Source organism: Pocillopora verrucosa, chromosome 12 (assembly GCF_036669915.1).
Source record: "Pocillopora verrucosa isolate sample1 chromosome 12, ASM3666991v2, whole genome shotgun sequence".
Taxonomy (NCBI): domain Eukaryota; kingdom Metazoa; phylum Cnidaria; class Anthozoa; order Scleractinia; family Pocilloporidae; genus Pocillopora; species Pocillopora verrucosa.
Genome location: NC_089323.1, coordinates 523,126 through 547,097, shown reverse-complemented (window position 1 = coordinate 547,097; position 23,972 = coordinate 523,126). Strand labels below are relative to the sequence as shown.

Here is a 23,972-nt window from a genome sequence, read left to right as displayed (position 1 = left end):
AAAGACAGCTCGCCGACCCCAGCCGTAACTTAGCGAATAATCTGATTTGAGGTTATTAAAATTCAGCTTGATGACACTCAAAGACATAAGACCGGACGGGAGCGAGATAGCGGGAGAGAAAACAGTCTCTCAAGGGACGAGACTACAATGAGAGGCGGAGTCTTCTGCTACTTTTTTTTGTTTTTGTTTTTTTTTATAACCCTCACCAGTATCTCTCCCTCTTCTGCGTTTCAATGTTGCCTGGTGTTAAAAAAATGCTCACAATCAAAATACTTGCAACCTTGTCCGGGGGAAAGGGCGAACTTTCAAGTTACTTATCGGAAATGAAATACAAGATTTCTGTTTATTATGTTAACTCATTAAACCCAAGATCTCATTAGTAATTCTCCTTACTATCTGCCATACAATTCTTATAGTGTCAGTTGGGAGGATTTGGTATTGAATCAACTAATAATCCCCTAGTTGATATTTTTCTTTTTCTCATCACTTGTCTGCTTGATTTTGTATTGATATTGTAAGGAGAAATTCTCTCTTTGTCACACCTGGGAGTTTAAGTGGAGGGTTGTCTATCACTTATTTAGGGTCAAAGCGTGCCAACTACTAGACACTCATTGCAGTCGTGTCAAGAGCTCGAAATGGAGATGAAAATCCTAAAAGACCGGAACTAACAGGAAGTTCCCATTGTAAGCCCGGCGTTAATCTCGCTTCAATAATCTACAAGCTCCAGATCGCACATAGCTGCATTTCCGTTGCCACTACGATAATAAAAATAAGGTCGCAAAGTTAGAAGTAAGGCGTTTCACTCTCAGTTCGCCACACGAAAATGAGCGTTCAACACGCTAAAAGTCGAGCAAAAGTTTAAAACTAAAAAAACAAAAACACCAAGGTCGGTAATGTTTGTTTCTTTGTTTGTTTATTTGTGTTTGTTCATCTGTGGTGGTCTGAAGAGAGTAGTTCTGTAAGGAGCTTATTCTCAAACTTGAAAACGAGGTTATGACATCTACCTCAAACTATGGTAACCAGCCCCTACGCGGGTGTGCCCAAGGGATCACATTTTCTTGGTGTATCACTGACGAGTGCCACCCTGTTTGCCAAACCGGCTTTGGGAAGTGTTTAAAGTTTATTCTCAAGAGAAAGGCAAGTTGATCTTAAAGCAAAATTATCTGTTAACATTCTAGTGCTGTAGTTTTGACCGTGATGAGGTTTAGTCTAAATTTTCTCAAGGGATCAGAGGACTTGCGTGACTGGCCTTTGCGAATGTGGCTAAAATCCGTTCGTCAAAATTAAAATTTGAAATTTAAAATTAATACTTAAAATCAAAATCCATCATTTCCTCATACTGAAATTACGAATTTGTCTGACCCCTTTCAATTACAATACATACAATCGGAACTTCGAACATTTCCGCAGAGTTTCATAATGATATCATACGGATGTTAGCCGAGCCAAGCCTGATAAAGTCATAAATTGCTTGACCTGTGATAGCAGCGAAAAGGATTATCAATCCCATAACAGCATCTAAATATAATCTAAATAAAGAGATTTATTCGAGAAAATGCAGGAAAATCATATTTATTTGAACAATTATTTAGCGTAATAAGTACTAACCGGTTGCAAGTTAAGTTTTACAATGTTTCGTCATGTTTTAATTGCGGATCTGATCACCTGCATGTCACGCTACAGACGGCCAAGCTCCAGCTGTGAGGTAGTCATCTTGAGAAAATTACAAGAGTTTGTATGGGAACATTTACAACCGCTCTTAGGAAAAAAAATTCATTCAAATTCTCAATTAAAATACCTCACTTCACTTCTACAGTGCATCGCTTGTTATCTGACCGCTTACTATGACGAAAAGAACCCATTTTGGTGAGTTATCCATTTCTAGGTTTACCACGTACATAAGAGAGGCCAGTCTCATATGTACGTAGTAAACTTAGAAATGGATAACTCGCTAATATGGGTTCTTTTTTAACATAGTAAGCGGTCGATAACAAGCGATGCACTGTGTAAAAAAGGTGCAGTATTTTCATTGAGAGTTTGAATGTAATTTTTTATTCCTAAGAGCGGTCGTAAATATGCCATGCAAACTCTTATAATTTCACTATAACTCTTGTTTTGCAAGATCATGATCTCACAGCTGAAGCTTGGACTGCCTGTGGTCACGCTCGAAAAAGGAAAGTGTATCTTCGTATAGTCAGCTGAGTCACCTTCCACACGAACATAACTTTAAATAAAGAAATTGATGCCACCTTCAACTGGAAGGGGGGAGGGGAGACAAGAGTGGATAGGAACGTATGAAACGTATAAGGAGAGGGTCTACCGTGAAACATTTTTTTTTCAGTTTTTTTTCGGGAAATCCTCTTATAAGTGAAAGGAAAATGAACCTTTCAATTTAGAACATGGCTAAGAGCTTCTCCCTAGACAAAACTCAAGTTTAGAACACAATTAATGAAACCAGTTATGGACATAACAGTAAAAATAATTACATGTGTGATGCGCCAAAAAAAAAATGTAAATTACAACATAACTCTAATTTATTTGTTCTTATCATGAGCGATCATGAAAAGAACAACGTTTTATAACATTCATGGTAATTGCTAAGTCGCCGGAAACAGATGGTCCTGTAATTATATAAAGGACCGTTCGTAAGTAAAATTGTGATATCTGGCTACAAACCTGACCAAAAGAAAAGTTATATTTACTCTTCTAAAGCTGCACGAATCAAGTTTGCGATCGATGTGTAATTTGCATTTTTATGTTCCCATCATCAGGATGGCTTTTTTTTTCCAGAAAACGAAAAATTGGCAGGACGGTTTGCATGTTGTTAATTGTAACGGATATTGTTGATTTTATAGTTTTAAAAGACGCGTTTATCGTCGTTGAATTTACGCACAATGCTTGGTTGCTTTCATCAGAAAATTACACGAAATTAAAAATAAATTTTCCCACGAAAATTTGCGATGAACGTGCACATATGGTTTCCGGTTGTCATATTCTTAAAGACCAATGGACACTTAGAGACCGCTGTTTATTAATTTAGGTGAAAATTTTGCTCTTTCTTGTAAATAAAATATCTTTAATTTTCCTTCGCAGATTTGTATCATCTACTTAAGATTTGGTAATTTTGGTAGAAAAACATGAATCACATGACCTGCATAGCCGTGGTTATCTGCGCGATAATAAGCCGCTTATCCAATCCTGTGTCATCCCAAACTGATGTGCTCGTTCGACATTATCCGCCCGGTTGGTTTGAAGCGCCCAGCTCCTTCGAAGATTATCCAGTTGGGAAAATAGCCGGCGAAACCATGACTATCATCAACCCATGGTTGTATCTACAGAGAATGGGAATTTTCAAATTGATGGAGCAGTATACCCAAGGGTACTTCAATTCCTGGGGGTATAACAACACAGGGAACCTTCTTTGGGGACTTCCGCTCCAGTTCGGATGGCAAATGTCCACTGGACGTCTAAATGATATGGCAGTTGGCCAGAGTCGTTGCACTGGCTCCCCCTGTGTCTCTCCAAACAGCTGGTGGGCTGATATGAATTATTACCTCTCTGTCCTACCGTTCTTAGGCGCCTTGAAAGCTGGGCTGTTTCCTCCTTTGAAATATCCTGTGTATATTTCCAAGCCAGCTGATGTAAGCGACGTGGTCAAAGATAAGTTCTGTACAAGTATTGAAGAGTGCACGGAAAAACACTCTGAAGTTATTAAACATTGGGCTGAGTTCTTTACGCGAGTTAAAGGTGGTTCTGAAGATGATAACCATGACGTAACGATCGCCCTTATGTGGAAGGCGCACACTACATCGATATTGACGGGTAAAATTCTTTAAATTAGGCTAAAAATCTTGGCTTTTTTTTATATTCATTCATTTTACAATCTAGACTGCTTTCGTCTTTTATTGATTTAGTTATTCAATTTGTTGATTCGGAGAGAAAGTAGCCTAATTTTTTTTCCCAACTGAGCAATTTTCACTTGAGCATTAGAATTGAATTGGTTTAGCTTTACTTCGCTCTGTGATTGGTCTAGAAAACTCGCGTCACTCTCTCAGCGAATCACAAAGTTAAAAGCAATCGTAATTTATTCACTCACGTTTTCCTGAATGTGCGTCAAGCCTCGTTTTCACTTTGAGGTCTCATTGGCTCTTTCTAATATTTGCTTTGTTATAATTAGCTGTTATGGTGTAATAATAGCTTTCATTAGTGCATGTTCTCCTCTTTTAGCACAACCACTCTTCACTGAAGAGGCCAACCTTCTGTCCTTACCTGAAAGAAAATTTGGAGTTGGCTGGGCCCTACTTGTAGAATTCATTGCAGCGACTTACTTCCAAACAAATTTCAACGAAACTGCTGACCAACAGACTGCACTGCCGCCGCGAATCCTGGAGCCCAGCGACAAAGTCCCTTTCATCCCAGATTTTACAGCAGCGCAAAATCGTGTCCTTTTGGTCATCAACCTCTTTCACAGTACAAATGTTGACACTAACGGGCTATTACTGAAGGTCTGGCAAAGGGCCATGTGCTCCCCCGAGGGGCGCGCTGTAGGAAGGAGCATTTTGGAGAGCGTAGAAGACGACCCTTGGATCATTGCTCGAAAGATATTCGAGCTTCTTAACGTTATGTTCATCTACCCTTGTGAAATCTGAGTTTTTTAATGTAATAATCTATGGCTATTAAAATGATAAATAAAATTGGATGAACTTCATCAAGAGTCTCCAAGGTTTTTTTATGTCTGTTTTCTTGACCTCATACTTTAAAGATTGCCTCTATTAGGTGAGGTCAGGAGTCAGGAGACCATTGGGCAATTGTCACGCAGACCCCCACGACATTTTGTTAGATAGTCACGCAACACCTTCATCCAAAACAACTTGTCACGCAACACATGTGGCAAGCTCCACTGCGTATGTAACGTCGGCCGTAAGAAAACTCGATCGTTGTATGCTTAATTTGCGATGAAAAACCTCGTTATTAAACACATACACTCTTTTTATTACACGATGATAGCCAGCAAACCATCGAAAATTACTCTTATATTTATATGCCTAATGTCAGGTCTCTGAAAACATGAATCACACATCAAAGCTAGAAATGCAAACGTCTCCAATGAGTCATTCGAAGGCTCGGATAGGTTTGATTTCTGTGCCTGCGATTTTCAATCCAGCGGGGCGGGTGCGGAAGGTGATTTACATGCGAGAGGAGGAGCGTGAAGAGTCAACTTGCGCCCATTACTCAAAAGAGGTCAACTGTTTATAACACGCCATGCGCATATTTTTCGTTCTATACGACTTCTTAACTCGCCATCCATTTCCACCAAGCAGCACGTCTATATCACAAGCGTTTTCAATTTCGTGTAACGCCTTTTATGATGGCTGTGTCCCCCCACACACTACCTTTATTTTTTTCATACTTACAGATCATATCGAACGACGAAAACCTGTCCTTTTTATCTGGCTATGGAAAATTTTTTGCGGGTCATGGCGCCTACTCGAGAATTTCTAGCCTCTCTCATCAAAAGTCTCGCAGGTAATTCGTTTATCTTTCGTGAAGACGAGCCGTAGGGTGGCCTGCGATCAGCTACGGTGACCGCTGGCCTATTGTCAACTATCACGTACTGATTAAATATGGCGTGTAGATCTGGCGTGAGTGTGCGCGCTACTGGAGGAATGGTACTCCGTCTGCTACTGTAAGACGTTGACGAGGCACTTTTAAAACGTGTAATCTCCCCTTCACTATCACGCTCAAGGTCCTTATGAATTACCGCCCACTTTTCCACTACGCCAATTTTTCTAGTCACCGCGGGCTCACTATAGGTTGTTAGTCGCGAAAGTGTCCGCGAATTGCGCGGTGTAATCACAACTTTGTCCACGCAACCGAGTTCCAGCGAAGTCTGCGGACGAGGTCGCTGAGTTTTCATCTGCACGGACTTCTCAAGTTTCTCTTTTTCCAAGTTTCGTCGGACCTTCTTGGCCCACTCTTTGCCGTTTAAGAAAAATTCCGTGTCCCGCGCATCAACCGACGCATTCGCTTCGGTTTTTAGGATCCGCGCGCATTCGCCGTTGGCCATTTTGGCCGCTAACAAATAAGCAGAAAAGCCCTTCCTGTTTCTCAAATCCACACTAAGTCTGTATTTTAACACGACATTTAACACTTCACGCAATGTGGGCACACTGCCCGACATAGCCGCGTACATCAGGGGGGTATTGCCATCCTTGTCGGCCAAATTAATATCGCAGTCGTCGTCTACGAGAAGTTTAACGAGCTTACAATGTCCATGTTGGCAGGCGTATGACAAAGCAGTCCTTCCTTGGTTGTCAACGGCTTCCACCTGAGCTCCCCGGAATAACAGAAGACGAGCAATTCGAGTCGCTAAGGAATCCTTAGGACCGCATGCCGCCATCATAAGAGGCGTACGACCCTCATTATCAACTATGGTTGGTTTAACACCGATATCCAAAAGCAAACGAATCTGGTGAAGTCTTCCAGAACACACGGCTTGGTTTAGACAAGAAGACGACATCTCTCTTATCCACGCAAGTAAACAAAGAGGTGCAAATCAAATGTCCTCTCTGATCCCAAGCTGACAAAGCAATGTTCCACAGCTGACAAACTGTTTCCACTCTTGCTGTCTTAAAACACGGCCTTCATCTGTTTCGAGTACGTCGCCAATATCCAAATTCGTTTAGAAATATAAAAGACCCCGCACGAAGTCGTAGATGCTGGAATAAACAACGATCGAAGAGGCAAACAAGTGAGACCTTTGTTTAATATGACAACAGACAAATATATATTGATCATCTTATTCACAAGTCCCCCGGGAACCACACTCTTTCATTAATCGCTTTCTAACGAGCTGTCGGCGAAAAGCAATGATAAACAAGTGTTTGAAAGCGCTGGATTATGAGAGCTTTGAACTTAGACACGTCCGCACGACACACATCAGTGGAATTCAATAAAGTAATGATATCCTTAGGCTCAATTTTCAGACAACAATAAGTTATCAATCTTTGCCTTGGGCTAAAAATTGCATTTTTTATAACCAAGAAGTCGTAAACATTGTGTTTTAGAATATTTCTGACGTTAATGCCAACCAAGTTTGAAAGTTGATAACACATGTTAGCTTATTTATAAGACTCCTGAACGCTTCTGTTTATTACACACTGGTCCGTGAATTCTTCAACAACATGAACGATCTCACAACTCAAATTATCCTGAAGAACAGAAGTTAGTGTTTGCATTTTTAAGGCAAACGAAGGTTAGCGCGAAGTGCGAGTCACGTTCGAGGGAGGAGCCCAAAAAATTAAAGAAACACTCGGTGAAAGAATTCTTTTAAATAAAAACCATCCTTTGTCGAGGAACAAGAATAGTCATGTCCCGGTTTTATTTAGTTCCTAACCTTGTTTGACACACTTCAGTTCCAAAGTTCTATAAAACTATTTCCTAGCCGCGGCAATTGTAAAATTAATGGACTTATTGTATTTTCAGACATCTTCCAGTTGATAAATGTGTCATATCGATCTATTCTGGATGTCTGGGATTATCAACCTCTTAACGCAAAGAAAGGAAAAATAAACAAAGTGGACAAACGAGAGCGAAGGTCAAGAACTTCATTTTGCGAACGTAAATAATACCACTTACTAGAAGCTTAAAGTGAAGTGTGCGAAGTGCGGCGTGTACAACGAAAACCCCAGTATCTTCTAATCGACCTAGTTATGTGCTGTGTTGGATCCAGGGGTTCTCTAAAAACCCGAAATCCTTGCAACGACAGGATCGCATGTTACATCTAAATATAAAATATTTAAATATTTCCTTAAAAAAATTTTGAGTATCTGAATGAAAAAATTTAACCCTTCCCCCACCCTCATCACTGGACAATTCCAAGATTTGCACCTGATTTGAATATGAATAATTACCCTTAAGATTTTTTTCCACCTTGACAACCCTAGTTTCATTCACCTCGAATGATGTTCGATAAGTCCTAACCAAAACGGAGATAGGCAAATGCAAGAGAAAATGAACGCAACACAAAAAACGACAGACGATATTTCCTGTTTAAGTCCTGTTTTATTCAAAACGCATTCAACAAATACAGTCTCCGGATTTGAACGAACCTTTTAACTCTCAAGAAAACCAAGACAGAATATATCCTTGCAATAACAATACAAAAACAACAAAAAAAACAACTGAGGGATTATTAGTTGTTCCCGGCAATATCGCATGCTCTGAAGTAAAATCATGAGATTTGAATAGAAGACAGTGGTGAGAATTACAAATGAGATCTTGGGACTGAAGGCTTGAGACGATAAAAGATTACAGAGGTATTAAGAACGTAAAATAACGTTTCGTTTACCTTCCCTTATCATCATTGCCCTGTAAAGCAACACTGGAAAGGAGTATAAAATAAGCCCTCGAAAAATGAACTACCCTTCATATGCAATCAATTCCCTGCTTAGGAGTCCTGTCAACAAGATTGCGCCCTCAAAGCGACCGGGTTAGTATGACCTTTCTTGTGCTCATGCGTGAAGCAAAACTTATTGCACACAGGACAATGTTTTCGGTGGTCAAATAAATTTATAGCCCCTAAAATAGAACGAACAAGAATATGTTTAATTTTAAGTATTTTAGATACTTCACAGCAACTTCAAAAAGTTCATTATACTCTTGATCGCTTAAAACAAATTTCCTCTCATAAGGACATACAAATCTATGTGTTCATGGACTTAACCATGTGCCTGTGTACGTCAATTTTACACACATTTATTAATGGGTATTGTTAAGCAAGAAGAAAATCAAGCCACAACATTTGGCCACTAAATTCCCTAACCAATGAATTTTTAGCCCCTAATATTGAAGAACGAAAAAGAAAATGACCGTATAAATCCAATGCGAGCGGTTTACATGAACACTTCCATGTTATTTGATATGTTCTCAGTTGCAGCACAAATTCTCTTTAACCCAATTTACAAATACTCTTAATCTTTAGCCTTAAAATTGCATACTTATCCTGCCTGTGAGACAGGCCTAATTTTTTAGCTTTTATTCAGTGGGTGCAAAGGCAAGCGCAAAGTGCGTAAAGAGTGCATAAAATGAGGGCCAGCAGTGAGTCACGCGCGAGACGAGGAGTGCGAGAAGCGCGAGGGTCACCCACGACACAAGGAGCGCATAAAGCGCTTCCTCCTCGTATCTCCTCTACTTACGCGTGGCTCTACCCACGCGCCTTTTTTTGCACGCCTGCCCCTCTCACTTATAAAGCGAAAACAAAACGACACCTGTTCCACAAGCTATAACTCACCTGTCATAAACTCCGGGGAGGGCCCTGACCATTCCATTGTACATCATCAACGATAAGAAAAGCAACTTTCACTGCCATCGTGTTCAATCAATTAAAATCAACAGCCCTTCACTAGAAGAAGCCTACGCTAGATAGATGCTTATTAGCGTAAACATGTGAAAACCCAAGTACAAATCATAGAGGTTCTGTCGCTCCTCACTGTCACCCCATCGCTCCGCTTTTTCGCTCGTCCCTACTAAAGACAGCCAGGAGCTGGCTATATTCCAGGAACGATTGTGGTGATATAGGGATTGGGGTGTACAATTTTATTATTTAGTGCCCTAGACAGGGTGTCATGATGAACAAAATCTTGAACATGCGGGGACGAACTTGGTGATGCGTGGTTTCCAGGTGTATTACTTGCAACTGTATTTGACCTTATCCTAAAAATCCTGTATCGATTTACTAGAAGGTACCTACTGAGGGCAACTTGCCACAATGTTTACATGATTTGTCGCCTTAAACAGGGTAAAGGGATTAACGAACGTTCTCTTTAACAAAGTCATGGTTTCAAGACATCTGAGGCACACCCCCCCCCACCCCAACTTCCGAATAAGCCCCCTCCTCCTCCACCCCCCCCCCCCCGTTAAAAGGGGCTACCGATGAATTATTACATTTTTATTACAAGAGGTTGAGCGCATGCGTTATAGAACTCCCCTGAGCCACGGCCTGCCTTTACCTCCTTCATAATGCTCTTCACATCGAAGGGTACTTGATAGGCTCGATTACCAGCTACTGTTTGGGAAAATGAGCCCGTGTTCCTCCCCTTCTCTTCTCGGGAAGTAGCGAAGAACGGATACGAGAGAGCAGCGGAAATCGAGCCTTGGAACTTATGACACGCAATTAGTTTACTCGATACATGGATAACCGTTTAGGTTGATTGTTTTCCATAACACTGCATGGGTGCAAGGTACACGAAAACATATGTTAACGTCAAAATAACTACTCAGAGGGCATCCCTAAATACCATGTAACCGATGTTGTTTCACTCTCGGAGAGTAATTTTCATCATAACCTTCGTTATTTTCCTTGACAAACACATGCTTCACTAGCAGAAGAACGCACTTAGCTTAATAAATCAGTGATGGCATCGTACAATAACATTGACCTCATGAATAACTAAAATGATGCTCAAAATTCAGTGTCCAATTAGACTCTAAAATAAATGGAGAAACCCTGGTATCCCTGTACACACAACGATAAAGTAACCTTGTTAGATCACATGAATCACATCGCCGACAAACACAGGTCTGGAACTTTCTTCACAAATGTAGCTTTCTCTTTTTCACCCCGAGAAGTGACAAGCAATTCATTTACTCTCACAATATCGCTGCTAAATCAAACATTAAGGTCGTGAGAATAAGGGAAATGATAACCAACGAAAGAAGCTCTCAAATGTTGAACAAATTCTCCTGGTCAGTACCTTAGGATGTCTACAGAAAACAATAAGGAGAATATAGATACTGATGTTAAGGCATGAGGGTTAAAGGTTGAAGACATGCGCAAACGGTTAGGTTACTCTTTGAAATCCCTTAACTTTTAAATCCTCGAGATCTGATTGTTAATTCTCCTCTCTGGCTGCTACACATCTCCTTATAAATTAGTAATGAGAATTTGATGCTAGGTCAAGTTAAAAAAAACTTCTACAAGATAAGCTTGAATAATTTATGGATATTATAGGGAGAAGTTACATGTTAATCACTACTAGGAGTTGAAAGGTTAACTCTTGCCCTGGCACACAAAACAATGACGGCCTGGGATCAAACCTAGGCTTCTCATTCCGAAGTTCAGTGCGCAATTATCCAGGCCGCTGCGTGCACAAAAGTTAACTTATTTTAATAACACTAGTATACCGTAAAATCGGTTCGGTAGTCATCGTCGTAAATGATACTTTGAAAAAAGAATTGTAATCGTTTGTCTTACGATGTGGTCTCTTCGGATTTAGATGGCGATGTTTCGACTGCATACTGCTAGTCTTCCGCGAGAGCAGGAGAGCCATGCGGTAAGGAACCTGATCCGAAGATGCACCAATCGCAGCCGTATAATTTCATCCAATCACAGCTGAGCACTACAGCATACAACTGACACGTATTCAATCGACCCAATCGCCTGAAGAAGATTAGCAGTATGCAGTTGACAAGTCGCAATCCACATCCGAAGTGGCCACAACGTGAGACAAACAATTACATTTCTCTTTTGAAACATTAAAATATACTACAAACTATTTCATAAGGTGGCAGTAACTATATTTAATTCTTACTTATTTTAAATACTTCACGACAACCTCACTAAGTTCACTATACTCTTTATCGCATACAACAAGTTTTCTTTCATAAGGACATAAAAATGTGTAAAAAATTTTTACAAGCATTTGTTTTGGGGTATTGTAAAGCGAGGAGAAAATCAAACCACAACATCTGGCTATTAAATTCCTGGTATATGACAATTGTAAAATATAAGAACATATATTAAACCGTTTGTACATGTACTTTCAAGTGTCAGCTCATCAATATCATAAAATAATTTTCAATATAGTGAGGCAAATAATCATGGGTTGCATTTGCTTTACTAAGGAATGCTCTGCGATTGGTCCACAAAACTTTGGCTATCTCCCCAACCAATCAAATGCAAAGGAAAAGTAGTCACATTTTCAAATCTGCACACAAGCCCTGATCATTGGCGCTCCAGGACGGTCGTTCCTCTACGTGCGGGAAGATTTGAGACGAGTCGAACAAAGGTTCGTCGGGGGGATTGGCACTAACTCAATCATAGTGCCAGACCCCTTGCAGACCTCGGTACAGCTCGCGTTACTCAAGCTCTCACACTTTCCTGCGGGCGAAGAAACTCTCGTCCCTAAGCGAAGCACTAAACCACAACCTATTTTACGAAACTAATCATGATGTTTACGCTAAGTTCTCTTTAGCTCCTTGTTATATTTTCTTTAGTTATGAATGGTTGTTTTGACTACTTTGGCTTTGGTTTTATGGCTCCAAGTTAAAATGTGCAATGGAACACATCAAAGTATACACTTTACATAAGCGGTAGCAGGGGTTTCAATGAAAGCGGTCTACCAAGCGGTCTACCAAGCGGTCTACCAAGCGGTCTACTAAGCGGTCTACCAAGCGGTCTACCAAGCGGTCTAAGACTTCTCACGCCTGCCTGTTTAGCCTGAAGGCAGGCTGTCGTAGGTTTCATCATTCGGCACAGCTGCCCAACACACTATCAGTAGCCACTTATGGATAAAGTTAATTATTGAACCCTCCGCGTTACTGAAAACTTTCCCACGTTATGATTCAATTAACCCTTAGTTTTTGCCTGAGGGTCAGTGCTGCATGGTAATTGCTATCAGGATCTCAACTCCTCAAATCTATATCTACATGTATGTGTTACATGTACTTCTTTCTTAATGATGACACATTCGTTTGATTACGAGAAAAACGTATAAACTTAAGTAGGAGCTTTAGGCAAAGTAGCCCCCCGCCTTGAATAGCTGGGTTGAGGCAATTAAAACTCTTTATCGCCATGATCTTAGTTATGGCTGGTACCAGACAAATGCTTAAATTTTCATGATCTCAAAAATTCCTAGGCCATTTCCAAGATGCCAGAGACCTCTGTTTAAAGCAAGAGCCAAGTAAAGTTCTTGATAGGAAAATGTACCTATTGCTAATACAAAAACTTAATTTTCATGCTAGAGGTTTTATACCTGACTTTGAATGAATGAGAAGGTTTGGTGTTGGAAATGGGTAATTAGTACATGTAATTAATTATAATATTTAGCATGTTCATGAACAAAATTATTATCATATCATCATCATCATTATCATCAGCGTTCAAAAACACTTCACCACAACACCCACTGCTGCCCTTTCAGGATGTCAGTACCGTAGTCGCTTGTTGCTGTCATAGTAACTGGGAGGTCCCTGCAGAGCATACTGTCCTGTTTCTCCTTCAGCAGCTCTCTTTTGACCAAGCTGTGGGTGAGCACCCTTAAATAATGAACAGAGTAAAACTAATCATGAAAAAAATAGAAATGCTTTAGCATGAACTTTACAAGTAATTTTATTTATATTGCTCTAAAGAAACTCACTTGCTTCACTACCCCAGCTGCAAAACTAACACCAAAACAGATTAGTTTGACATCAGTCGCACACAAAGGGCTAGTGTTCTCAAAGATAGCAACAGAAAAACAGCCAAAATAAAATGACAACTTAATAGAAAGGGCTTCTCAAAGAGCTTACCAGTTGTGACTGCTGTTGACTGCTGTAGACAACTGGAGGAGCTGAATGTTGGGGGGCTACACTTGCACTTGGGTATACAGCCTGTTCAGTACTGTGCCCAGCCACTGATGGATAACCTGGCTGACCTGCTCCTGACATGTCCATCTGCCCTGGGTAAACTGCACCTGGCTGCTGTGGCTGAGGCTGTGGCTGTGGCTGGAGAAGCTGCTGTTGTTGCTGAGGCAGAGGCTGCATCAGAGGCACAGGTTGCTGTTGCTGGGGTGCCTGTGGCTGCTGAAGTTGTTGTAACTGATGAAAATAAGAAACCAATTATGTGTGATATGACTCTGAAAACAGTTTTGTTACAAACATATAGTAGCAGTGGACTACATAGCACCATTGTCTTGCCAAGAGTAGTCCCAAAAAAAACTTGTCTTGTCTTCAAAAAAGCCTTGTGCTTTGAGTTAAGTGAAGAGACAACACCTTTAGATTGAGCCATAAACATCTCTTACTCTCCTACAAAAGTCTAGAATCTCACTCAAGGTTACATAATACTCCATGCAAACTAAACAAATATCACTAGTTATAACATTCCTTGAGGCATAATCAGTTATATGATCAGGGCTCCAAGTTCTCTTTGTCTAAAAACCCCCATTGGTATAAAATGGTAATAATTGAGAAAAATTTGGTCACCAAAAAAAATTGTCATATCAATGGGAGGACAATTCATGTTGCATAACCGGCATTTGTACATTTGACCATTCGATCAACAAAAGATTTTTTTAAATTTATTTTTTCAAACCTGGTTGCCAATTGGCAACTTTGCCTAAATTTAAGTCACCAAATAAAATTTGCAATCACCATAGTGACCAAAACAGTCACAATTTGGAGCACTGATTATGCATTTTAGACCCAGTAAATTCTACTTAAAATATTTGATTCATTATACATTCTGACATTCACGCTTTGGCCCCTAAGAGTGACAAGCATTGAATTTCTCCTCGCAATATCACCACTGAACTACTCATTAAGGTCATGAGAGTGAAGAAAATGATCACTAAATTAGCAAGCTTGTGATTGTTAAAAAAATTCTCCTTGTCAGCACCTTAAGACATGTATGGATAACAGTATGGAGAATATGCATACTGATGTTAGGGTGTAACGGGTTAAATAATTTGCAGAGCAAACCTGTGGTTGTTGGTAATACACCATAGCTTCTGAACCTGGTGTCACTGCCTGTTGTGGTTGGTATTGCTGTGTTGTTTGGAACTGGCCATACATGCCACTACTTGAGACAGTCATTAAAGGTTGGGATGCCTGTTCAGCCTGACCCCATTGGATGCCACCCACAGATGTTGCTAAAAAAAAAAAACCAAAGAGTGTAATTTCACTTCTGCCACAAGGCTCAATCAAAAGTTATTCTGACAAAAGATGGTTCTGCGCACCTATGAGGATTGTGTGTCCTAACAGAAAACCAGTCCGTAAGAATTCCACTGAATAAAATTACATATCCTAACACCATCTGGCTACAAAATATTGCTTACAATAATTTAATAATTAAAACTGGATATGTACCTTGTAAAGGTGCGGTTTGAGCTTGAGGAGTAGACACTGCCACACTACCCACTGCTGGAGGCATCTGTTGATACCACTGATATTGAGGTGCTGGGGGAGCTACTGCAGGGATGGAGGAAGGCTGAGATGTAGAAACCTGTGGCTGAATGATGGCAGTTGGTTGAACACTACCCATAGGTAGCTGAACCATGGGTTGTTGTGTTGTCAGCCCTGGCACAGATTGAGGCTGGAGCGAGACAAAAAGAGTCTTCATTAGATTTAATGTCAAACATTGGACTGGAGCCAAGGGGTCCACAGTGCCAGAGCTTGTTTTGGTTTCAATAACATGAAGCAAGCAAATTACTTCCACTCTCTGTAGATCAGAGATGCTGGGTCTGGGTCTGCAAGTATCCCATCCATCATCCTTGGAGATTCTCATTCAGATTTTGGGAGACACCATGAAGCACAAACAGCAACACAGTGACCTCCCCCCTTAGATTTTTAAAGTACCACAGGGGGGAAAAGGAACCTTTCAGCTTAAGACCTGTATTACAACCGTTAGGCAATCATATCTCCTGGTGACCTAAGAACAGAAACTAAATGTGCTTTACCAGAGTATAAGATTGGGTTTCCTGCGGTGCATAAAGTGTGGTTTGTTGCGTAGCATCTGCAGGAAGTACAACATATCCAGAATTTGCAGCTCCACTTGGGGTAGGGTCACCTTGAGCCTAAACAGAAATTGTCAAATTATTCTTTCAGTATCTAAAACAGAGACTGTGAGAAATCCATTTACAGTAATAAAGAGCAAAATCAGGGCTTTCAAAAAGTTTGAAAGCAGAACACAAATAAAAATTAGGAGACAGCCAGGTTATTGTGGATGCCATTCATACATTTAACCCTGTTACTGGTAAAATTAACACTGATAAAAGGCCACTTGATGAAAATACAATTTTCCAGCAATTATACGCATATTAGGTGAAGGTAGCAACCTTAAGATGACAGATTAGGCAGAGCCTTTACCTGGGTAATAGCTCCTACTAACAGCTTAAATACGCACTTACAATCTGCTGTACCCCTGGGGAGCTATACTGCACTGTATTAGGATCAGTTTGGCCTGCTATGACTGTTCCTGGAGTTGCCATCAGTGGGGCTGGGTCAGGGTGTAATACCTGAGGGACCATAGTCTGCGCTGGTAGAGCACTGGGTGCAGCATACATCACTGGTTGATTGTTTGGAACCTGCTGAGCGGGTACCATGATGGGTTGCTGGGTAGACTGTGGCATTAAAGCCACTTGTGATTGAGTTATTTGCATGGTGCCTGGGTATGCTGGGACAGGAGCACTTGGTGCTGTCTGAAGTTGCATCTTCAATTAAAAAAGAATATTTGTTAAACAGAAACAAAACTTTCTTTTTTTGTTTGTGTTTTATTTGTCTTTAATTTCTCACTTTTTAAATTAATTTTTGTGAGTTAGTGCCTTGTTTGTCATCTCTAGCAAACGTTTTATAATTCAGGGTTGCCAACAGACCCCTTTGGAAACATGTTGAACTTAACCCTTTAACTCCCAGAAGTGATCAATATGAAAATTCTCCCAAGAATGTCCTTACATTATCCAGCAAACAGCCAATGAGAATATTCAAAGTTATCAGGTACAAGTTGTTGTCTTGATCAAACACCAAATTCTTACAATGAATGTACAAGGAAATGTGTACCAACTAGAGGGGAGAATTACCAATCAGATCTTGGGAGTTAAAGGGTTAACCCCTCAAAGTGACTAGCATCTCATTCCTCTTTACAGTATCACACTTCTCAAGAATAAAGGAAATGATCACCACCTAAGGAAATTCTCAATTATTAAACAAATTCTCCTTGTCGGAACCTAAGGAAATGTAAGGGAACAGTATGAAGAATACGAATAATGATGTTATGGTGTTAAAGGTTATGATAGTCTTTCATGAGAAGAGAAAATGAGAGTCTGGTGTCACACCCCACATTACTTGAACAAGAGGCCCTTACCCTAACCTCATCTTTCCCATTAAATAAACTACAGAATGTACATAAAAAACGAAAAAAGGCACATCCAACTAACCAACTGGGGCACAGCTGATCTTGGACCCAGCAGCGGAGATGGCACTAACATTCCTTGCTGCTGCTGCTGTTGCTGCTGCTGAGGTGGAGCAGGAACCAACACCTCCTGTTGCTGTAGCATAGGCTGCACACCCATTGGGCCAAACACTCCTGGTTCAGCAGCAGGGGGAATGATACCCCCTCCCATAGGCTCACCCATCAGGGCAGGGATGGGTGTCTCACCTATGTGTTGCTGGGAAGGATCAAGACCCACTGGCCCTGACTAAAACAAAAAAAACAGAAAAGTGACCAATCTGTTTAACTCTGATGATGTATTCCTTATAGGTTGAGGGAATATCAGTCACTACAGCTGAAAACATTCCTTCTCAAGATGATCAGACTGCATGATCTCAGCAAAATCTCCATGGTAAATGAATCATCTGCAAGCTGCATAATACTAGTGAACTGTACCTGCATCTGTTCTGGGGGCAAAACTGTCCCATCAGGCTGTTCCCCAAAGTCCATCAAAGGGCGTGGTTGCAGGGGTACCCCTCGGGGTGCCACAGGTCTCACCCCTGGAGGACCTCCCACACCCATACCAGCAAAGCCCCTGGGACCTGGTGAAAAGAAACATAGTTTGACAGTTTGGTAAACAAATAATAAAAAAATTATAAATGTAGTTCTAAAACTATCACATCGAATTTGATTAATTTCCTTTACCTGCTGGATGTCTCATCATGGGCCTTGCTCCAGGGGGACGGCCCATAAGGGGCCTAGGTGCATGACCAAAAGGGGATCCTCTAGCACCTCCTGGTCCAGGTCCCCTGGGCCGACCTGCAGCGAACCTTGGACCCTGCAAAGACAGAGCACTCCATACATGAATCACCCATGTTTTACCAATTAAACCCTAATTTTGGCCTAACATTGCAGCAATAAGAAGTTTCTTGAAAAATTGCATAATTCAATCTTCAAGTAGCTTAATGATATAAAAAAAGTCGAAGCTTTTCCTCATGTCAGCCTAAGCAGTATTTTATGTCAAACACTTACTGTGAGACCTGGTCTGAGAGGTCTAGGTGATCTTCCAGGATGTCCTCGTGGCATTTGTTGCCAAGGCTCTGAACCCATAAGTGGACGTGGAGCCATGAGGGGGCGGGGGCCCCTGGCAGCCATCATATCAAGGCCTTGGGGTGCATGAGGGGCAGGGCCCCTAGGACGAGGGCCAAATGATGACTGGCCTCCCTGTGACAAGACAAACAAAACATGAAAACAAAGTTAAAGCCTTGTACACCTTGCAAAGTGGGACACACTTATGGAATGCAGAACTGAGGATTGATGTTCCAGGTTGGATAACTGGCTGGCTTTTTATGTTGTGTTCTTCGATTAACTGTCACTAAGCCTCTCTCTACCCAGAAGCAAAATGCATTACAATGCATTACAAAATGCATTACAAAAATGCATTCTCTCTACCCAGAAGCAAAATGCATGACAACATCCTGAAAGGTAACCATTAAAATGTGGGGGGGGGGGGGGTAACAAAATCATATGCTGACATCCCATCCAAGGGAGTAGTAGTGCTCCTTCCCGGTGGCTTCTTGTAACTGAAGGCTCTTAGGCTTGACAGCTGGGCTAACCCTACTCATAACATTACATCTTAGAGAGTTGGTCATACCACAAACAGAAACTAAGATTTTAAAAATTGTTCTCACCACATTGGTGTTCTGCCCTCCAAGAATGCTTGCACCAGTTCTTCCTGGAGTTCCATAAGCCACACGGATATTTGTGCCCTCTAACAACGCCCCATTGTGTGCCTTCTGTCCACGTTCTGCCTCTTCTGCTGTTCCATAATCAACAAAGGCAAATCCCCTAGATATGCCAGTTTGAGGATTCACTGCAACCTTTAATACAAAGATCAGAATAAAAATCATTTTTAGTTCTCTGTCATGACAATTATAGTCAACTCTCTCATAAGCAGATAATTTTGGTTTTATCAACTGAGTAAATAGGCCACTGTAAAGAGTTCCAAAGCCGATGTTGCAAGTGTTAGCCCTTTGTCAGAACTTTGAAACTCTTTGCGGTGGCCAATTTACATTATCAACTCAATTGATGAAACCAAAACTATCTTGTTACATTCTCCCCTAATGCAGCATCACAGATTCTTTGGAAACTTACCCTCTTCTCTCTGCTGACACCTTCAGGAGTTTGAAAAAGAGTTCATCGGTAGAACTCTCCATTTACAAGAATTAATCCAATCAGCGGACATCAAAAAAAAACTTGGTTGGATGTCTGCTTACGGGAGAGTGTTACGTCAGACTCTTGTTAATGTCTGGCAAACAGAGAGCTTGCTTTCCAGCAGACAAATGGAGATTTGACAAAACCCCACTGTCCTGATGCTCTAACAATGATCATATTTTTGTTGACTTACAAATTCAAGACTAATTTCATTGCCAAAAGTCAATTATTGTGCAAGGGGTGTCCCTTTGTAATGGAGCGTAAACAAAAGAAAAATCCAATTTTTTAAGGGTGGGTGCTCATTTGAGGGTTGGGTACTTGATCAAATATAAATGGCATAGCCATTTCCATCTCAATGTATAATTTACCTGTGCAAATGTTACTGATCCACTCTGACTGAATAACTCCTTTAAAACTTCTCCATTAGTGAAGTCTCTAGGAAGTCTGTCCACAAACAGAGTCTTGGAATGTAAATCTTCATAAGTTAACAGATTTGGCTCAGCAAAGTTCACCCTTAATATTCGTCCTCCAACATATTTTGACCCTGTATTCATCAACTGTTGTTTGGCAAGACAAGCTGACTCGCGTGTGACATAATCCACAAAACCATAACCTTTACTTTCTCCTGTAAACATACTCCGCACAAGGAATATTCTTTCTATGGGTCCAAATGGGCTCATTAGGCTCCTAAACTGTTCCTCTTTAAACTCAAATGGCAAATTACCGACAAACAACAGACTGTCTGGTGGAGCAAGAGAGACACCAAGGACACAGCCATGAAAACTTTGCCTATTGAGTGAGTTAATGGCAGTGACAGCCTGCTCAGGTGCTCCAAGAAGAACATGAGCTATAAAGGGAGAAAATACTAGTTAATATTTAAACTCCCACAGGTAATTAATATGTAACTTCTCCTGAAAATACACAAACGTTATCCAACAAAAAGGTAATGAGAATATACAAACTTAACAGGTAGAAGCTGCTATCTTGATCTAATACCAAATTCTCGCAACTAAGTGATAATGAAATGCCTAGAGCTACAGGGGGGAATTAACTTAACTTCTCATTGTGCTATTTTAAACTCTTATGCTCCTAAAACATTTGGATTGCTAAATACCAGTCAACAAAACCTAACTGCTATATGAAAAAACTACCAACTTTCTCCAGATTGATAAAAACAACTTATTTCACTTGACAACAACAACACAAAAGCCTAACTTTCTTGTTGAAATTATATGAAATTATTCCTGTTTAACCTCTGGCTTCCAGAAGTGATTACTACTAAAATTCTCCTTACACATGCAATATACCGTCAAGCAGACAGGTCATGAGAAGTAAAGAAATGATATTTCCTTAACTCAGAGATACTCTTGGGATATAATGCTTAGCTCCATCACTTGGCAAAGAGAAATGTACTGTCATTACTTGGGAGAATCTGTATTTTTGATTCAAGCTGAGGCCTGATCATTGAGTACAAATGTAAGACATAGAGAAGAGCAACTAAAACATCATTTTTTAAGCCAATAGTAAGCATTCTGCATGACTTGTTTCATCTTCAAAGGCTATCTCTCTGATATAACAACTAAGTAAATAAATTGAGAGATCCTGCATTGAGTAGAATATAGTTATACTTGTGCACGAATTTATCACCTGAGTTCTTTTCTATTCTTAAATCAATAACGTCAAAGCCTTGAAGGAAATTTGTCTTCAAATCCTGCAAGACAAAATACCAGTCTCAAGTCAATCTCCCCACTAGTCTCAATTTTTCGGTTGGGGTATAGAGTAAAGATGGTCGTTTTTTCAGTTTTTAAGTGCAAGCGTATAACGCTTCCCTTCCCCCCCCTCCCCCCCCCCCCCTCATCCAACCACTGCAATGTACACGATCGAAACAAAACTTTTAGAAACTCCCTCTTAGCCCAGACGGTAAAAACAGCTCAATTGTCAATATCATCACCAATAATTTTCAAGAACTACCTAACGAGAAATACATAACATAAAAGGAATTCAACAGTACAGTCAGCTTGTGATGCAGATAGCAAATTGTTACCGTATTGGCGTATATGTATGGCTGTTACGATCGCTGTTTTAGTGCCTGTTCCAACAACTTTCAACTTCTGATTTCAGATTTTGCTCACATGGTAAACAATCTCGGTATCTTACCTCTAAATCGACGCCATCTGGGACATTTGTAATGAGAACCCATCGCCGCTTCTCAAACTCTTCCTTCGGATTGAAGCTGGAGACAGTTTCCAGCTCCCCGTTGTTTTGTAATTTGACTGCTCCGTTCATTACTCATTGATAATCGTCGTCTCGTCTTTGAAATAATGAAGTTGGCGTTAAAAAAGGAACCGTAGATTATAGGAGATTGCAAGAAACTTTGTCCTGCCTTCTTTCGACATCAAAACATCTTTTGATATCGCCTGTTTAGGACAAAACACGTGCATCCCACAATCCCTCTGACCATTTGGGCGTCGGAGAATATCCGTACGCTTTCGGAAGTTTTCGGTAAGGATCGTGAAAATGACTCGCCCGCCTCGACAAATTTGATTTGAAGAGTAACATCTAACAAAAGAGGAAAAATTCTGGAAAACGAATAGATAGTGAAAATGCACATGGCTAAATTTTTCTAGCGGGAGAAACAGCCAGCCGGTTCAGTCGACTATCATTTCACGCCGAGCAAGTAAAAAAGTTTGATCGTAGTTTAGAGAAGATAAGTCCCGCCCAGATCCTATTGCGTGATTAAAAATGGCTGGAGATCTACGCACGAAAGTGATTTTGGCTCATGATGGAGACTGAAGAGTCACTAAAAGAAAACGCTTCGTGAGAGAAAAGGAACTTTTTTATTTCCATCAGAGTTAGATTAGTATCGATTGTCTTCTGCTTCCATGAATATAAATTACATTGGATATAGCTAAGACGGTTGATAAGATTGAAAATAGAATCTTTTTTTTAACCTGCAAAACTGGCGTAATTTTTCATCCCAAGCCTCTCGCGGCTTCTCTGCTCACCATCTTAGCGCAGACAAAAACCGCAAACAAGCCGGTTAGATGCGCGCGCGAAACGCAAGTACACGCGGGGAAAGAGGAGCGTTCACCTCGCGTTTGCTTCTGCTCCAGTCGCATGATAGCGCAAAATTACGCCTGTTCTGGAGATAAATCATAATGATGATCAGAACAGAATATGTGGACCACAATAAAATATCAAACATGACATATTCAGAAAAACTAAATTATTCTCGTGATTCTCCATAACGTTCGTGTTCCAATAACAGTTAACTTGCATGATTACTTTGCCAGCATGTCTTGCATTGAATGCTTTAAGATTTTTAATTAGTTGCAGTTCAACAAGCATCGTTTAATTAATCCAGTTATACTTATTTTTTTTAGCAAATCTCGCTGCAACTAACATTGTGCTCCAGTCTGTTTACATCACCACTATATCGGCCAAAAAACGTCTTAGCTTCGATGAATTTTCATATCAACATCGTTAATCTCATCACGAAATAAGCAACAATCTTCTTCGTCGCTATCGGCACAATCTCGTACATGCGCACGAAATCGTCTTGATCTCGGTGGTCCAGGCTCGTCTTCATATGGATCCTCGCTTTCAAACTTGAGTCGTATGAAATAGTTCAAAAGTTTGTAATAACAGTAAGCAAGACATCCTGATCCAAACACAGTCACAGTGATTATTAACCAGCCAAGCATGCCTCTGAACAACACACTTTGGCATTACCATATCACCCAAGTCTCATATCATATCACCAAGCCGGAATGATTATTGGCATGTCTGACATCTCTTCGAAGCTCACGGAACAGTTTTTGTATCAACATGTGCTAGGAAATTCAATATGACGCCAACACCTGTATTATTATCGCCTGTAACAGGTGGTATGAACGTCTTGAAACAGAAATGTTTTGCGATCTTCCCGCAGAGCATATAATAAAACATTTTCCGGATGAGTGTGCAATTGCTTCACTTTTGAATAAATGAATATTTATTGCTAACAATTAACACGTAGGGTTTTTGTTTCTTATTCATTCATCCCCTGTTCACAACGCGCTGGATGAATTTGAAAACGCAATTTGAGAAATGCAACAAAGTCTCTCGTCCACACTTGAAAAACGAGTTAAATTTTCTCCATCCGCATTACGATGTTCGGTGGCGGTAAATCTTTTCGGTTGTATTCACAGGCATTCGTTTAATAATGGCCTAACTAACCTGCCAATGGATAAATGAATATATTAGGAAGAGACCGATCAAAGTTTTTCACCTGGGGAGTGGGGTGAGGACTTTTGGCGTGTCACCATAAAATTTACCCGATCGCCCCATTAGACTATAAGGATCAAACTTAATCGAAAAAAATGCTGGACACTCTCTTTTCTAATTCCTCTATAATTAGTAAGCGTTGGCGCAGAAAATTCACACAAGTCCTCTTACAATTCAAAGTGATTTACAAACAAGAATTTCTCGTGAGGGCAGGGGTTGAGAGCAACCGACTGGGAATTGATGGGAGTGGGGTGAAAATCGCTAGTCACTTATGCGATCTTGTCTTTTCTAAGTTACAGCCTCGTTGCTG

The 23,972-nt window shown here is 40.6% G+C and overlaps 3 protein-coding genes across 3 annotated transcripts; 1 reads left to right on the top strand and 2 right to left on the bottom strand.

Annotated features, from left to right (window-relative positions):
* The first annotated feature begins 1,056 nt into the window (after positions 1-1,056).
* Positions 1,057-4,708, top strand: LOC131778058 (protein LEG1 homolog). The gene is made up of 3 exons (XM_059094451.2): positions 1,057-1,137; positions 3,094-3,822; positions 4,228-4,708. The coding sequence occupies exons 2-3, from the start codon at positions 3,138-3,140 to the stop codon at positions 4,647-4,649; spliced, it is 1,107 nt and encodes a 368-aa protein (XP_058950434.2). The 5' UTR covers positions 1,057-1,137; positions 3,094-3,137; the 3' UTR covers positions 4,650-4,708.
* Positions 4,709-4,991: 283 nt separating this feature from the next.
* Positions 4,992-6,928, bottom strand: LOC131778033 (ankyrin repeat, PH and SEC7 domain containing protein secG). Its single transcript, XM_059094412.2, has one exon. It carries the CDS (start codon positions 6,518-6,520, stop codon positions 5,447-5,449), a length of 1,074 nt encoding a protein of 357 aa, XP_058950395.2. The 5' UTR covers positions 6,521-6,928; the 3' UTR covers positions 4,992-5,446.
* Positions 6,929-10,982: 4,054 nt separating this feature from the next.
* LOC131778044 (uncharacterized) lies at positions 10,983-21,828 on the bottom strand. Its single transcript, XM_059094432.2, has 14 exons — positions 21,554-21,828; positions 21,044-21,107; positions 19,765-20,243; positions 18,874-19,062; positions 18,215-18,406; positions 17,888-18,020; positions 17,639-17,784; positions 17,190-17,450; positions 16,164-16,466; positions 15,714-15,830; positions 15,124-15,349; positions 14,737-14,906; positions 13,570-13,857; positions 10,983-13,317 (listed from the first exon to the last, which is right to left on the bottom strand). Exons 1-14 carry the CDS (start codon positions 21,680-21,682, stop codon positions 13,207-13,209), a joined length of 2,808 nt encoding a protein of 935 aa, XP_058950415.2. The 5' UTR covers positions 21,683-21,828; the 3' UTR covers positions 10,983-13,206.
* Between the last annotated feature and the right edge of the window lie 2,144 nt (positions 21,829-23,972).

Excerpts from the sequence above, each read along its gene's own strand:
- LOC131778058 (XM_059094451.2), top strand. The coding sequence starts at position 3,138 with ATGAATCACATGACCTGCATAGCCGTGGTTATCTGCGCGATAATAAGC. Across the intron at positions 3,823-4,227 it reads CACTACATCGATATTGACGG|CACAACCACTCTTCACTGAA; the intron begins GTAAAATTCTTT and ends CTCCTCTTTTAG.
- LOC131778033 (XM_059094412.2), bottom strand. The coding sequence starts at position 6,520 with ATGTCGTCTTCTTGTCTAAACCAAGCCGTGTGTTCTGGAAGACTTCAC.
- LOC131778044 (XM_059094432.2), bottom strand. The coding sequence starts at position 21,682 with ATGAACGGAGCAGTCAAATTACAAAACAACGGGGAGCTGGAAACTGTC. Across the intron at positions 17,451-17,638 it reads TGCCCCCAGAACAGATGCAG|TCAGGGCCAGTGGGTCTTGA; the intron begins GTACAGTTCACT and ends TTTTTGTTTTAG. Across the intron at positions 15,350-15,713 it reads AAACCCAATCTTATACTCTG|CCTCAATCTGTGCCAGGGCT; the intron begins GTAAAGCACATT and ends GTCTCGCTCCAG.